Below are 15,034 nucleotides of genomic sequence, written 5' to 3'. Positions count from 1 at the left end.
TCTGGCGCTCTTGATCAGCGGAAGTAAAGGCCCGTGCGAGGTCGCGGCACTCTTCTGCATGTCTGACCGTGGCAGAAATAGGCACGCACTCGGATTGAAAGCATGTCGCCAAGCGTACGGTTGAAGCGTTCTGTGAGGCCATTCGTTTGAGGGTGGTACGCCGTAGTCCTACGATGAACAACGTGGCACTCTTTGAGAATCGCTTCAACGACTTCCGACGCATCCGCGATCGCTGAGCAGTTCTTGAGGCGGACCATGCCGCAGGATGAATCGGCGTAGCAGGAATGATGCAACATCGCGCGCTCTAGCTGCTGGGAGAGCGGTGGTTTCGGCGTATCGTGTAAGGTGATCTACTGCCACAATGGCCCAGCGGTTACCAGACGACGTCAGGGGAAGTGGCCCATACAAATCGATGCCAACGCACCCGAACGGCCGGATAGGGCAGGGTAGAGCCTGCAGACCAGCTGGCGAGTGGTGGTGTAAAGATTTTCGGCGCTGGCAGTCGGGGCATGAGCGAACGAACTTTTGAATGTAGCGCCAGTAGTAGCGTCGTCGGAGGCGCTGGTAGGTTTTGAAAAGTCCCGAGTGAGCACACTGTGGATCAGAGTGGAACGATGCGCAGATTTCAGAACGCAGGCTTCGAGGTGCAACTAATAACCACTGGCGGCCGTCAGAGGTGTAATTGCGTCGGTGAAGCAGGTCGTCTCGAATGGCGAAATGACGAGCTTGACGGCGCAATGCACGAGTGGTTGGCTGCGATGACGGATCAGCAAGGCAGTCTATGATGGAGGCAATCCAGGGGTCCTTGCGCTGCTCAGAAGCGATGGTTCCAATGTCGACGGAAGAAACGTCAAGCTGGGATATTGCGCAGCAGGGATTGTCGACTGGCAAGGGAGAACGTGAGAGGGCGTCAGCATCAGCGTGCTGGCGTCCGTTCCGGTACAGTACGTGGATATCGTGATCCTGTCAGCGAAGCGCCCAGCGGGCGAGACGGCCTGAGGGATCCTTCAATGACAACAGCCAGCATAGTGCATGGTGGTCCGTGACGACATCAAATTGTAGACCATACAAATAGGGCCGGAACTTGGTAAGTGCCCAGATGATCGCCAGGCATTCTTTTTCCGTGACGGTGTAATTGGTCTCGGCTTTAGTAAGCATACGGCTTGCATATGCCACAACATATTCAGGAAACCCTTCTTTGCGCTGCGCTAGGACAGCGCCGAGGCCATCACCGCTGGCATCTGTGTGTACCTCAATAGGTGCCGTTGGGTCGTAGTGGCGCAAAATGGGAGGAGACGTCAGCAAACGATGGAGCTTAGTGAACGCCTCGTCGCACTCGGACGACCACGAATGGAGAGGTCCGTTGCTGCCAAGGAGCTTCGTATGGGGCGATACGACGGCGGCGAAATTGCGAATGAAGCGCCTTAAGTAGGAACACAAACCTACAAAACTGCGCAGTTCTTTGACGGACGCCGGTTTAGGAAATTCAGCTACGGCACGAAGTTTGTCTGGATCGGGGAGGATTCCATCCTTCGAGACGACGTAACCCAGTATCGTGAGCTGCCGCGCTGCAAATCGGCACTTCTTTAGGTTCAGTTGGAGGCCAGCGTTTGCTAAGCACGTCAAAACACGCCGTAGGCGTTGAAGGTGCGTGGTGAAGTCAGAGGCAAAAACAACAACGTCGTCGAGATAACATAAGCACGTGTGCCACTTCAAACCGCGGAGAACTGTGTCCATCATGCGTTCAAAGGTTGCTGGCGCATTACAAAATCCAAATGACATGACGTTAAATTCGTATAAGCCGTCGGGTGTGACAAAGGCTGTCTTCGGCCTATTGACATCAGCCATGGGTACTTGCCAATAGCCGGAGCGTAAATCTAGAGATGAAAAGAATTCTGCTCCGTGTAGGCTATCGATGGCGTCATCGATTCGCGGCAGCGGGTATACATCTTTGTGAGTGATCTTGTTCAGGCATCGTTAGTCCACACAGAACTGTACCGAGCCGTCTTTTTTCGTAACAAGGACGACAGGGGATGCCCATGGACTGTTCGAGGGTCGGATCACTTCGCGGCGAAGCATATCGTCCACTTGCTCATTAATCACACGACGTTCTGTGGCAGAGACGCGATATGGTCGTTGCCGCAATGGCGGTTGGGAGCCAGTGTCAATATGATGCGTGACAGCAGACGCCCGGCCAAGGGAAGGTTGCCCGACATCAAAAGAAGAACGAAATTCTTCTAAGATGCGCAGAAGCTGTGAAGGCTGAGGTGGGGTGAGGCCATCGGCAATAGATGAATCGAACACACCTTTGGGCAAAGGGTCCGACGTAGAGAGAGAACCGAGCGTGTTGTAACTGGCGCAGGACGTGTCTTCGGGAACATCCGTAATTTGGACAGCGTCGATCACTTCCACGTGGCCAAGACATTCGCCTTGAAGCAGCATCACAGGGTATGGGAAGGGGTTACAGACAAAAATAGCTGTGGAGCCCTGTTTGACATTCACAGTTGCAAAAGGCAGCAGCAGACCCTTTCGAGTATAAAAGTGGCCCGACGGAGAAAGTAGTGCGATGACGTCAGAGAGGCTGCTGCACTGCATTGACACAATCATTGACGAGTTGGCAGGAACGTTTGTGTCGTGCCTGACGAGTAGTTTGTTCGCAAAAGAAGCATTATCGGCAAGCGTCATATCTGCGATCGGCGACAGTTCTAGTTCGGCCCGTGCGCAATGAATGGCGGCATCGTGGCGGGCGAGAAAGTCCCACCCCAGAATAAAACTTCGTGGGAGCACGAGGAAATCACAATAAATTCGACGGCGTAGACAACGTTCTCGATGAGAACACGAGCGGTGCATGCCGCATTCGGGTGAATACGCTGTGCGCCTGCTGTTCGGAGGGCGAGTCCAGCAATGGGCGTCGTAACCTTTCGAAGGAAGCGACAAAGCTTTGCGTCCATAACTGATACAGCGGCTCCGGTATCCACGAGGGCATATGTGCGCACACCGTCAACTAACACGTCTATCACATTGGTCGGGCTACGTTGAGGACTTCCGCCTTTCGATGGGGTCGTAGTCCTTGCCTCATGGACTGCGACGATTAGTTTTCCTCATCCCGAGTTTCGGGCCGAGGCCGCATCAGTGATGGAGAGCGTCGGCGTGGAGAAGTTGAGCGGCGGAGGTTGGCGGACCGGCGGAATGGTGGTGATGCAGCCAGAGGTTCGTCGTCGTAATAAGGACGCGGAGAACCCACCATAGAACTTGGCCCATATGGTGTAGCGCTAGGCGACTGCACGCGACTACAGTAGCTTGCGACGTGGCCTGTGTAGCCGCACGCAAAACATATCGGTCGATTGTCCGCTGTACGCCACCGAGTCGTTGCGGCAGGTCCCATCCATGTGGAAGGACGCGTTGGACGTGGCCGCGGGTGAATTGATTGCACAGCAGGCTGTTGTCGGGGCATAGCGAGGACTTCGGTGTATGTGAGAGGTCCCCGCTGAGGGAGTTGTTGAGGCTGGGTGACGACTTCCGCGTAGCTGAGTGGCACAGCTGTCGGGATCTGTAGGGGCCTGGCCATGACTTCGGCGTAGCTGTGAGGCGCAGCCGCAGGAACACGCTGGTGGTGCTCAGGCAAGACCTCGTGCAGTTCTTGCGCTATGACACGGCGAAGCGGAGGCGCAAAACTTGGCGTAGGCGCGTGTACCGACTGCGGCTGTGCAAAATCCATCAACGAGAGTTGCCAGGCAACTTTCTCGCGGACGAACGCCTTCATTTCTGCGAGCAACGCTGCCTGGTTGGACATGGCAGCCAAACCAGCAAGGTGTTTGTCACGCGGTAGAGATCGACGGGTCAGTGACCGCTGCCTGCGGAGTTCTTCATAGCTCTGACACAGTGTGACAATTTCAGCCACAGAGCGTGGACTTTTGGCCAGCACCATGTTAAAGGCGTCGTCTTCTATGCCCTTCAGGATGTTTCGGATTCGATCAGACTCCGCCATGGTCGAATCGACTTTCCTGCATAGGTCCAGGACATCTTTGATATAGCTGGTGAACGTTTCGCCTGGCTGTTGAGCTCGTTCTCGCAAACGTTGCTCGGCACGCAGCTTGTGAACAGCAGGGTGACCAAATACATCGGCGAGGGAAGTCTTAAATTCCGACCATGTCTGGAATTCTGCTTGATGGTTGTTATACCACAGGCTGGCAACTCCAGCGAGGTAGAACAGAACATGGCTCAGTTTGGCCGCTTCGTCCCACTTGTTATGGTCGCCTACCCTGTCGTATGCCGTGAGCCATTCGTCCACGTCAGTGTCGTCCGCTCCAGTGTAGATAGGAGGGTCGCGATGACGAGGCACCCTGGGACACGCAGTGGGTGCAGGAGGAGGCGTTTGCTGGGAGGCGTCTTGGGGCATGGTAGATGGTAGGGTACGAGACCGGAGTTCCAGGATGATCGTCTGGGGGTATCCCGCACCTCCACCAATTCTAAAGGTGTTTATTAGGCAGAGCTCGGAGCAGCGCAACGTCGACGGGCAGAGCAGTCACAGCTTCCAAGCACGAGAGCCGTTGCTGAGCAGGAGCGCTCGACCCACTACCGTTTAGAGCCAGTAGCGCTGAACCCACTAGCGTCTCTCTTCGCTACACCCTTCAGTATTAGTTAGGGTGGAGGTAATTATGATATAGGTAATAAAGGAGTGGTGTTAATTACAGCAAATTGAATTAAGGCATTCGAACGACAGCCTCGGTTTTAGTTAAGGCAAAGTTAGTGAAGGTAGAGTTAATTCAGGTGCCCGAACTCACCACATTCGGTGCTAATTAGGGCAAAGTTAATGAAGTCACTCGAGCCTACAACCATTGTTGTTAATTAGGACAAAGTGAAGATAGTTAATAAGGCGCTCAAACCAGCAACCTTTAGTGGGAGAAAACAAATAGGAAGTAACAATGCATTTCAATGAGAGCGTCAAGTAATTTATTGAGTGTCTCGTGAGAGCACAGGCTTTTGCCTTCATCCACTTTAGCGCAGGCTAAAGTGACTGTTGACTTGCAGCACAAGAGACTTTCAGTTGCTGGCACCTTTCTACCCACATGGGCAGTACATTGACACAGCTTCACCAGCACTTGCAGCTAGCAGAGCTATACGTTGGCGTGTTCCCTTCAATAGCGGACTGCACTGCGCATGCAGCATCTTTTCCTTTCGGCTTTCCTGTGTGCGTGCTGTGGGTCAGGATATTAAATTAACACTTGCGCACACGTTTCTTGAGCCTGTGGCCATCTTTTGTAGCTACCCATTTCACTTCACAACTTAGCCCTCATCCTGAGTGTCCAGTCCAGGAGATAACTGCAGCGTAGTGGCATTGAAGCCCATAACGAATTGCATCAGAAAAACAAATGAATGCTTTAGAAAATTTAATACAGGCAAAATTTATCAATGGCGTATTCCATTTTGCAATACAGTCTACGAATGCAAACTATAAAATGAAAGTTTCAGGTGTTAAAGTTTTTACAAGGTACATGGATAGAATGACTATCAAAAATACCTACATTTCCTTTTTCTTTGACATCAGTATGAGTACGTAATTATTTTTTTATCTTCTCCTTATTGCAATTACTGTCTATTAGTCATGTTTGTTTTCACTTTGTTATGTAAGTGATGTGCCATGCTGTATGCCAATTTGTGTGCTTTTAAAAAATATATATGTATGGACAGGAGCTAGTCAGCTTTGCTGTTTAGCTTTTTCTCCTGGGCTTCCTCACTTTACCACATCGTCTTTTCTCGACATTGTATCTTGTGTATCATTTTAAGGGCAGCAGTACAAAGGCTTCATAGCTGTTCCTGGGCACTATAACAAACATTTATTATTATTATTATTATTATTATTATTATTATTATTATTATTATTATTATTATTAATATTATTTGTTCACTTATCGAGTCTCATGTCAGGTAACTAACTCCATGCTATGCATGCAACTTTCTTAATCTCATCTTACCACCTAGTCCTTTGCCATGCTCGGCTGCATTTCGCTTCATTTTCCAACACTGATAGACCAGCGGTTACCTGCCCAAAGCGACTTTTTGCTCAACTGGGATATCAGCTACATCAGTTTGCTCTTAATTTATACTGCCCTATTTTTGTCTCTGGACATTATGCCTATTGTTTCCCTACTAGATTCTTGGTGCACTCCCTCCACCATTTTCAAAGAGCAGCCTTCTTAGCCTCTTCCCCAGGGTCTTGCAGAAAAATGTCATTTTTTTTTCTGGTATGTTACCTGCAGGCAACACTCATCTATGGTGGGTTACAGTAGGCAGGTTGGTAGTTATGTAAATAGTTTGCAGTGAACTTGTCCACTTCTGTTGTCCTGTTGTGCTGACTGTGTTGGTTGACACACCGGAGAATGTTAGAAATGAGCCATACATGGTGTGCGTGCAGATGGGTCCTTGGTGCTGGCGTGCAACAACTTGTTTGGCACCAAGTGGGAAGGTTCAGTGCGCCTCTACAAGAAGGTGGAGGACATTCCAAGCCTGGAGGAGTGCGTGGCCTCAGTAAACACTGACTCAACTGTGGCCGACAATGTGCCTTTGAACCCAGGTCGCTTCATGCTTGGCCTTGACTCAGGTCAGTTGTTTTTGAAATTAGGTGGAATATTTATTCACAAGTAAGTACCTATAACATGCAGAAAAAAGTACTTAAGTAAAACACAGTAGTACGCTTTCTGAAAGTAAACTACAAAAAAGTTTGCAGTTTTGCCCGAAAGGCAAAGGCTCAATTGCAATAACAAATTATTAGGCAGTTATGCAAAGTAAACATAGTAGTTTTATTGCACATATAAATTTGGGATTGTTTGCTTCCGAACTAAATTAACAACCATGGTGTCAGGCACACACATGCTAGAGATAAACACATCACACTCGATGACTGTAGACACTCGCTGTCAAAATGTTGGCAGGAGGAAGAGTGGCAGCGGCAGCACTCGTTCTGTCTGTTCTTTTCGTCTGCCCTTGTTCTGCGGTGCTGTACAGTTATTTTATCGCAGCAGCGGCCAGCGAATTGGCCTTTGTGCTACTTCTCACTTCAATGTTAACTAAGTGATGAGAATACACTGGACACAAAGCTATCAGCCCTCGGCGTGCCTGGATCCTGTACTCATCATACATCGCTTTTAAGATGGTGCCCGTGCAGATGCGTCAAAAGCAGCCGCTGCTGCAGTCGAACTCTCTCCCCCCTCCCCCCCCCCAAAAGAAGGCATGCTTCCTTCCAGCCTTCCTCCCTTGTGCGCACAAGATCGAGCCACCATCCTCAGTTCACCCTCACATGCTTTCTTCCGCACCCGAAGCACAGGGCATGCAGTCATGACTTTATACGGAAGATCACGGTGACACCATCAACGCAGGCGGAAATGCACCTGGAGTGTCCATATAATTGCTTTCACAATACAATCAAAATATAGTGCTTCTAAATTGGCAACATATCGTTGAAATATTGTTGCAAGTAATAATAATAGTTTTTAAAGTGAGATTAATAGTTCTTTAAAGGGTCCCTCACCAGGCCACATAGAAAATTTTGGTTATATGCTGGAAGTTGTTACGTGCCTCCTAGGGAGCATTCCACCACTATAATTTTTCAAATTGGTTCATTAATAGCCGAGATATAAATATTTCAGTGCCCCGAACCCATGATTTCTGGAGGCAAGCATCACCGCCAACACTGACAATCTTTCCACTTGCCCCCGTCTAGCCTCTGCAGGCGAAATTCCTTCTTATGTGCTGTCCCATACCGGTGCTCGAGGATTGTGTGATGCATACGTCAAGCCTTCTTCTTTTTTTTTCTATATATTTATATATATATATATATATATTTTTTTGCTGGGCAGGCACATACCCAGGATTTTTGTTTTTCAGGGGGGGGGGGGGCAACTCAAGGTAACTTTTCCATGCAATTGAGGGATGGGGAGGCTACCTTTACTATACAAATGTGAATAATGCCCACCATTCGCCATAAAGACGCGTGAACCCACAAAAGAGAATTGAAATAAAGTGTACCTCACAGGTATGCCTGTGAGATACACCTCTCCTTTACTTGGCAAACATGGGACCACATCAAATGGACTCGCGCATGACAGAAGCGCAGGAAGAACACTGCCAAGAACAATTAACGAGCGAAAATGCGAAATAAAGATTTCTAGTAGCGTTTTTTGAACTAGCTCTGGAAGAATTATAGAGAAATGTATATTTGCGGAACAATTGCAGTTCTTTTGGATCCCTCATTTACTGCTCTACGAAGTGTCAGAACCAACTCGTGTTGTTATTTGCAAAGTTGCGTAATGATGCGTGGTCACCAGTCCCATACAACCGCGTAGAGCGCAGGATGATGCATTCCTAGACGTACTGCACCCACCATGGAAGGTTAGAAAAACATCCACATAAGCACAGCAGAGAAGTGGCTATGTCAGGCGGCTCATCTGATAACTGTAGAAGCGTCATTCAAGACACAAGGAATCATTCTCCACTTCCGGCCGTGTTTTCTCTATATACTTACTTTTTAAATAAGACGATGTTGATCTATAAATACTTTCACAAACAACGGTTAAATTTAATAATTTTTGCTTTGCCTTCCTGTTTGGCTGTTGCCTTGGCTCTTTCCTTTAGTAGATCACTTAATTTCTCAACTCCTTGCGACTCTTGCTTCTAGTTGCCACTTTAGCACGAAAATTGCTGCTGTACAGTTGGGAAAAGCCCCACGAGGTAATGGGTGACAGTCATATTGCTTATTGTAGGGTGTCTACCAACCGGGAAAACTGGAAATTCTCAGGGAACTTGTGCCTCTATCAGGGAAAATTAGCTGTAATTTTATTGAAAGGATCGAAAGTCGCGGTAATGCTTGCTCGAGTAGCAGACAGGAATCGTAATGAATCGTGTTTGACGCCCTGTCCTCGGCTGGAGGAGTTGCCAGTGTGCAGTCAACGACCAACTTTATGGATTCCCAATAATTTGGACAGCTTCGCGGCACCACAACGTACCCCATAGCGTTAGTGTATCAGAATGTCTGAAATTTCGGACACAAGAACTCTTCGCCGTCCGATTTTCCAGACGTTCTGCCATGACTGCAAGTCCGAAACGGCATTACTCAAAGCCACCACCGCTGCCATTTTGATTACTTCGCCACCTCGAACCGGCACTCTCGCACGCAGATCCACTGGCAGCCGTAGCCACCACTGTGGCAACGCTAGGCCTAGCTGCTTCAACATTCACTATGAAGCTTCTTGCCGTTGGATGCCGTGTTTTTTATTGAAAGAATTCGCCGCTGTCAGCAATGGCACTCTCCGCCTTTGTGGTCCTCGAGATTGGCTTAGAAGCTTGGAAAGCACATAGCGTTGCATAATGCCGGTTCCCGAAAGTCAGCTTCGCCTCTTTACAGAAATGTTACTTGGTGAAGCGTACGCAAAAGTATTGCAGTGAAGCATAACAAGCGTGGGAAGGGGCTATGCCACGGAACACAGTATACATTCATTTAATTTCATTTATTTACTCTCGGGGCCGTTCGGCGTTACAGAGAGGAGTGGGTATACAAAAATGCAAATGGCTATACACGAATACATTTTTAGTGGGAAGGTTAATGAAGGTGATCGTATACAGCAGACTTGAAGACTTGGGGGTACTGCGATGGATACAACGGAGGCAGGAAGGTGGTTCCAGTCCACGCTTGTCTTCTGAACAAACGAATCAAAATAAAGATTAGTCCTGCAGCTTGGCACGCCAACTTTGAACCGGTGGTCCATGCGGGATGAAAAGTAAGTAGGAGTAGTAAAGAGTGACTGCTTAAGAGCGTCAGAGGTGAAATATATTTTGTGAAAGAGGCATAATCGAGAAATACGACGGCGTAAGAAAAGGTCAGGAAGATCTAATGTTTTCTTCATTAGCGTTACACTGGCTGAGCAAGAATAGTTAGAGAGTATAAAATGAACAGAACGATTTTGGATGAATTCGAGGGCTTGTATGAGTGATTTGGTGTGAGGATCCCAAACGGAAGAAGCATATTCTAGTTTCGGGCGCACAAGAGTATTATATAGAAGTAGTTTTAGGGACACAGGAGCCAGGGAAAAATTACGGCGAAGGAAACCAAGTGTGCAGTTAGCATTATTAGTGATATGTTCAACATGCTTTTTCCATGATAGGTTGGCAGTAATATATACGCCAAGATACTTATCAGAGACTGAAGTTAAAGAAGACTGATTAAGGAAGTAGGTGCATGAAGACTGGTTAGGCGTGCACGTTATTGTCATTGCTTTGCACTTACCTATATTTAGTTTCGTAGACCAGGTGTGACACCAAGTGGAGATGTTATCCAGATCAGATTGAAGAATCTGATCTGAAGTAGAAGGTTTAGATATTTGTCTATATATTACGCAATCATCAGCATAGAGTCCAATTTGTGAGTTAATGGAATCAGGAAGGTCGTTAATATAAATTAGAAAAAGCAGAGGACCTAGTACGGAGCCTTGGGGAACTCCGGATGTTACGGGGCATGCAGGTGAGTCACAGTCATTAATTGAAACGTACTGGGTACAGCCCTGCAAAAAACACTCAATCCACTTCATCAGATTAGTATCAAGGTTTAGTTTACTAAGCTTGATTCCTTAATTGATTTGATTTTAATTCCTTAATTATACACGCATGCACCCGGTATTTCCTGTCACAGTACGAGCACCAATGTGCCTAATACGTTTACTGACAGGCCTTCAGAGCATTTTTCAATGTGCCTGTGGCAGTTTGAGCCCTTAAGGGCACTGAACGACATGAATTTTTTTTTCCCACTGGCCAATTTTTTGTACATTTTCGCGGCCCCTAGGGATTTCGAAAAATCGGTACGTAAACTGTGCAACTGACCAAGAAGATGCTTCAAATGGCCCGTGGGGCAAACAAGTGGTGGAAGGAAGACAAGAAGAGAAAGGACCTACGCCCTGAGGAATGAATGGGAAAGGAAGCATGCTGCCACTGTTTTGAAGGAGCTTGAGCTCAAAAAAGTGTTGGCTGATGCCGAGATGCAGATGTCCCTCATGCAAAGCAAAATAAACTCTTTAAAGCACTGAAACGCAACACTGAAGCGACTTGCGCGGGATGGAAGTATGTCAGGACAGTTGAGGTTGACTTACGAGCTGTTGAGAGAGAATCTCAATTGTGACAAAGTTCGGGCCTCATACCACTAAGCTTGCTATCAGTTGATAGAAAGAGCTCATATTCGAAAATATTTGCTTTTGTATGCATCTCCTTTTTATTTATATTAGGGAATGTTCGACTTGATATGCTTACTAGAGAGTGACAGCATCTGGCGATAAGGTTTCAGCCCATCTTGACATAAAGCACAGTTCTGCATCACTCAGGGAATTTTGCAAACGCACTCCGAGAAAACCTGAAAAACTCAGGGAATTTGGAAATGTCAGCTTGGTAGACACCCTGTTATGGGTTTGACGGTTATTGCAGGGTCTGATGACGGATGCTGTTTCGCATGATTTTGTTTTCCTCCTTATCTAACCCATATCGCGGGTGTATGGTTCCCAGGATCTGCCAGCGTCGCGACGGGCCGTCACTCGAGGTTATAATGAAGCAAAAGGAAAAGTTAAACGCAACTGGCGTTTTCTCAAGCTGAAACTCGTTTCGCGAGTATACAGACCAGCTGACTACGAACCAAATCCCTTTCCTGGTCCCGGGATGAGTCTAAGCAAAGAAGGCTGGACTAATGAAGCAACAGCGATGCACGTGATGATTGAATAGATGGTGACAACTGAACTCATCTCAGGTTAATTGATCCGTCGCCAAATTGATGAGAAAACTGGCCTTCACACCCAAGACACACCCAGAACATTGTTATGCCGAGAATATGTCGATAACTACCGCCATCCAAAAAGAGTAAAAATATTGGCAACCATTCCTCTCTGGGAAGATGGAATGGCAGCGAGAGCTGATGACAGTCAGAGCTCTCAAACGAAAAGCAGGATGCTTCACCTACGCTGTGGGTCGGCCCGAAGGTAGTGCGATGCCGGGCCGACCCCCAGCAAAGATGAAGCAGGCGTTAAGCACTCCCCATACCTGGGCCAATCCAAACAATAGTGCAATGCCAGGCCGACTCGCGGTGGAAGTGAAGCAGGCAGTAAACACTCCCCGTACGTGGGCCCATCCCGAAGTTTTCGAAGGGCACGTTACAGGTTCCTGAGCCCACAGGGGCATGTGCCGTTGAGCTTGGACCCTTTTTGTACTATCACTAGGATCGCCTACATGATGATTTTTTATGTTGACGGACGCCCAAAAAACTACGGTAGGTTATTCATATACAGCGTTCGCTGTAAAAGGCAGCAAAATGTTGACTGCGGAATAGATTGATTTGTCGGCGCTTTAGAAATGTGTGTGAGGAGTGGTGGCGGGAAGTGAAGCGGGGGCGTCCCCTCTGGGTACGTGCCTGGCTGCACGGCACACTTCAACTAACGGTCTCTCACATTAGCTGTTGCATTTGTCTCGTTTCGCACAGTGCATGATCTTACAGTTCATGCACGAGAACACCTGATTGGCGTATAAGTCAGTGCTACACGAACATAGAGGCAGACGCAAGCGGTAGTGCAGTAGAACAGGGTAGAAAATGACATACTTTCGCTCTATGCGTGCGCGAATGCACAACATGTGAACAAGCAGACAAAATTGAAGCACCTCTCTCTTGCTATGGTACAAAGTAAAGCAAGGGAAAACAGTGGCAAGGCAGGAAATGGAAATTCAAAACGATGAGCCAACGTTTCCATAAGTGACTTGCCTTGAAGAAGACAAGTCCACTTGTCGAAGCGTTGCCTCTCGCTTTCACTTTGTTCTCGTTTTGCTCAAAGCAAAGAAAGGATACACAGACATTCCATTTGTATGTTTTATTTTTTCTCTAAACTTTAGTTCGTCTATTGAAGCAACAGAATAAACAAGTAATTGATGTTCCCTTGAATAATTCTGTAAGTCACATGTCACTGACCAACATCACAGCACTGCCATGTATTTAGACACACTTGCGCGATGTACGTCGACTCTTTGGCTGGGAGCACAGTGCTGCTTCCAAGGAGAAGGGTGAACGTTTGGTTTGAAATTTAAGCTCTTTTCGTGGCGCATGGGGATGTAATCCTTAGCAGACACAATCGTTAATGCGTGGCGGCCTTCTCCCCGCTGATACTTTCTACAATTGCTTGGTTGAACCTTTTTTTATGTAAAATGCTCATAGCTGCTGATGGTGGCTATAGGCGTGATAGTGGTTCGTCATTGTTGCTTTTGATGTGGCTGTCATGTGAGTGCAGGCCACTGCTTTGAAAACCATCTTGGTAGATGGCCTGTAGACTGCAGTGCTCAGTACCTCGGCAGAACACAGCACTTATAATAATAAAGACAGGCGAAGGCTGAAATGGACAGAACATTCAGTGATGTTCATTGTCAACTAGTTTTGTTTCTTCTTCTACCTAGTGTTTACCTTTTTTTCTTTTTTTAACATTCTGCAAAGCACGGGTCTGCTAAATGAATGTTATAGGCTTGAAATGGTAAATGTAGCTTTATGCTTTTAAACACATTGGTAGAAAGGGAAGGAAATTGCTGCTGACTGCAGTAACAGTCTGCTTGCACCTGAATAGTGGTCAGCCATGGAGAAAGGGTGGTAATAAAAGAGAAGGCGTAAAACTTGTAGAGAGTATAGAGCAAAAATTAAATATTTACGACGGAGCGCTTAAGTAAAGATTAAAAAGAAGAGTTCGTTCGTGGAGTGACTTCCTCGAGAAAGGTTGTCACCAACACTGTTAGGTCGCGTGGAACGGTGGGGTGGTGAAGCCTGACTGCTCGAAGAAGTGGCAGTGCTTTTGTAAGCTACCCGGACCATCTGCACATGCATAGAAGTTAGAGTTGGGTGCACCACTGAAACCAGCTTTGTTTCAAACGCATGTGCCGCGTGACCTGATGCCTTTTTCCTTGCATTTAGAAGCCCCCAGCAAGCTTGTTTCCATTAGTTCAGCCCTTTTGCATGCCTTGCAGTGTGCCAGAATGTGTGCTTTTATATACATGCAGGGTGTCTACCAACCGGGAATCCTCAGGGATTTTGAGTAGTCTGGAAAAACTCAGGGAGACCTCAGGGAAGTTGTGCTTCTATCAAGGAAAATTAGCTGTAATTTTATTGAAAGGGTCGAAAGTCGAGGTAATGCTGGCTCGAGTAACAGCAAGAATCGTAATGAATTGTCTTTGATGCCCTGTCATTGGCTGGAGGAGTTTCCAGTGTACAGTCCACAACCAACTTTCCGGATTCCCGATTCGTGGCACCACCACGTACCCCATAAAAACAATGTATCAGAACGCCTTAAATTTCGGACGTAAGAACTCTTTGCCGTCCGATTTTCCGGAGGTTTTGCCATGACCACAGGTCCGAAACGGCATTAATCAAAGCCACCACCGCTGCCATTTTGATTACCTTGCCGCCTGGAACCGGCGCTCTCGCACGCAGATCCGCTGACCGCCGTAGCCACCACGTCGGCAATGCTAGGCCTAGCTGCTTCGACGTTCGCTATGAACCTTCTTGGCGTTGGTTTGTCGTGTTTTTTATTGAAAGAATTCGCTGCTGTCAGCAATAGCACTGACTCCGCCTTTGTGGTCCTCGCGGCTGGCTTAGAAGTTTGGAAAGCACGATGTATTGCATAATGCCAGTTTCCGAAAGTCAGCTTCGCCTCCGTACATAAATGTTCCTTGGTGAAGCATACGCAAAAGTATTGCAGTGAAGCATAACAAACGTGGGAAGGGGCTATTGCCATGGGACACAGTATGTATTCCCTAATTACACACGCATGCACCCGGTATTTCATGTCACACTACGAGGACCGATATGCCTAATACGTGCACCGGCAGGCCTTCAGAGCGTTTTCGAATGTACCTGTGGTGGTTTGAGCCCTTAAGGGCACTAAATGACATGCATTAATTTTTTCCAAATGGCCAATTTTTCTGACGTTTTCGCGGCCCCAGGGGGTTCGAAAAATCAGACGTGGACTGTGCAACTGAC

At 47.6% G+C, this 15,034-nt stretch overlaps 1 protein-coding gene across 3 annotated transcripts in view; it reads left to right on the top strand.

The window, feature by feature from the left end:
• Positions 1-15,034, top strand: part of LOC135899650 (methylosome protein WDR77-like) — a 225,214-nt gene that overhangs the window by 8,517 nt on the left and 201,663 nt on the right. For all 3 annotated transcript variants that reach the window (XM_065428958.1, XM_065428957.1, XM_065428959.1), the window contains exon 2: positions 6,416-6,601. In XM_065428958.1, coding sequence (XP_065285030.1) covers positions 6,416-6,601 — 186 coding nt within the window. The remainder of the gene's footprint in view (positions 1-6,415; positions 6,602-15,034) is intronic.

Source organism: Dermacentor albipictus, unplaced genomic scaffold (genome assembly GCF_038994185.2).
Source record: "Dermacentor albipictus isolate Rhodes 1998 colony unplaced genomic scaffold, USDA_Dalb.pri_finalv2 scaffold_16, whole genome shotgun sequence".
In the NCBI taxonomy this organism is placed as follows: Eukaryota; Metazoa; Arthropoda; class Arachnida; order Ixodida; family Ixodidae; genus Dermacentor; species Dermacentor albipictus.
Note: the sequence above shows the minus strand (reverse complement) of the source record. Positions and strands in the feature narration are given on the sequence as shown.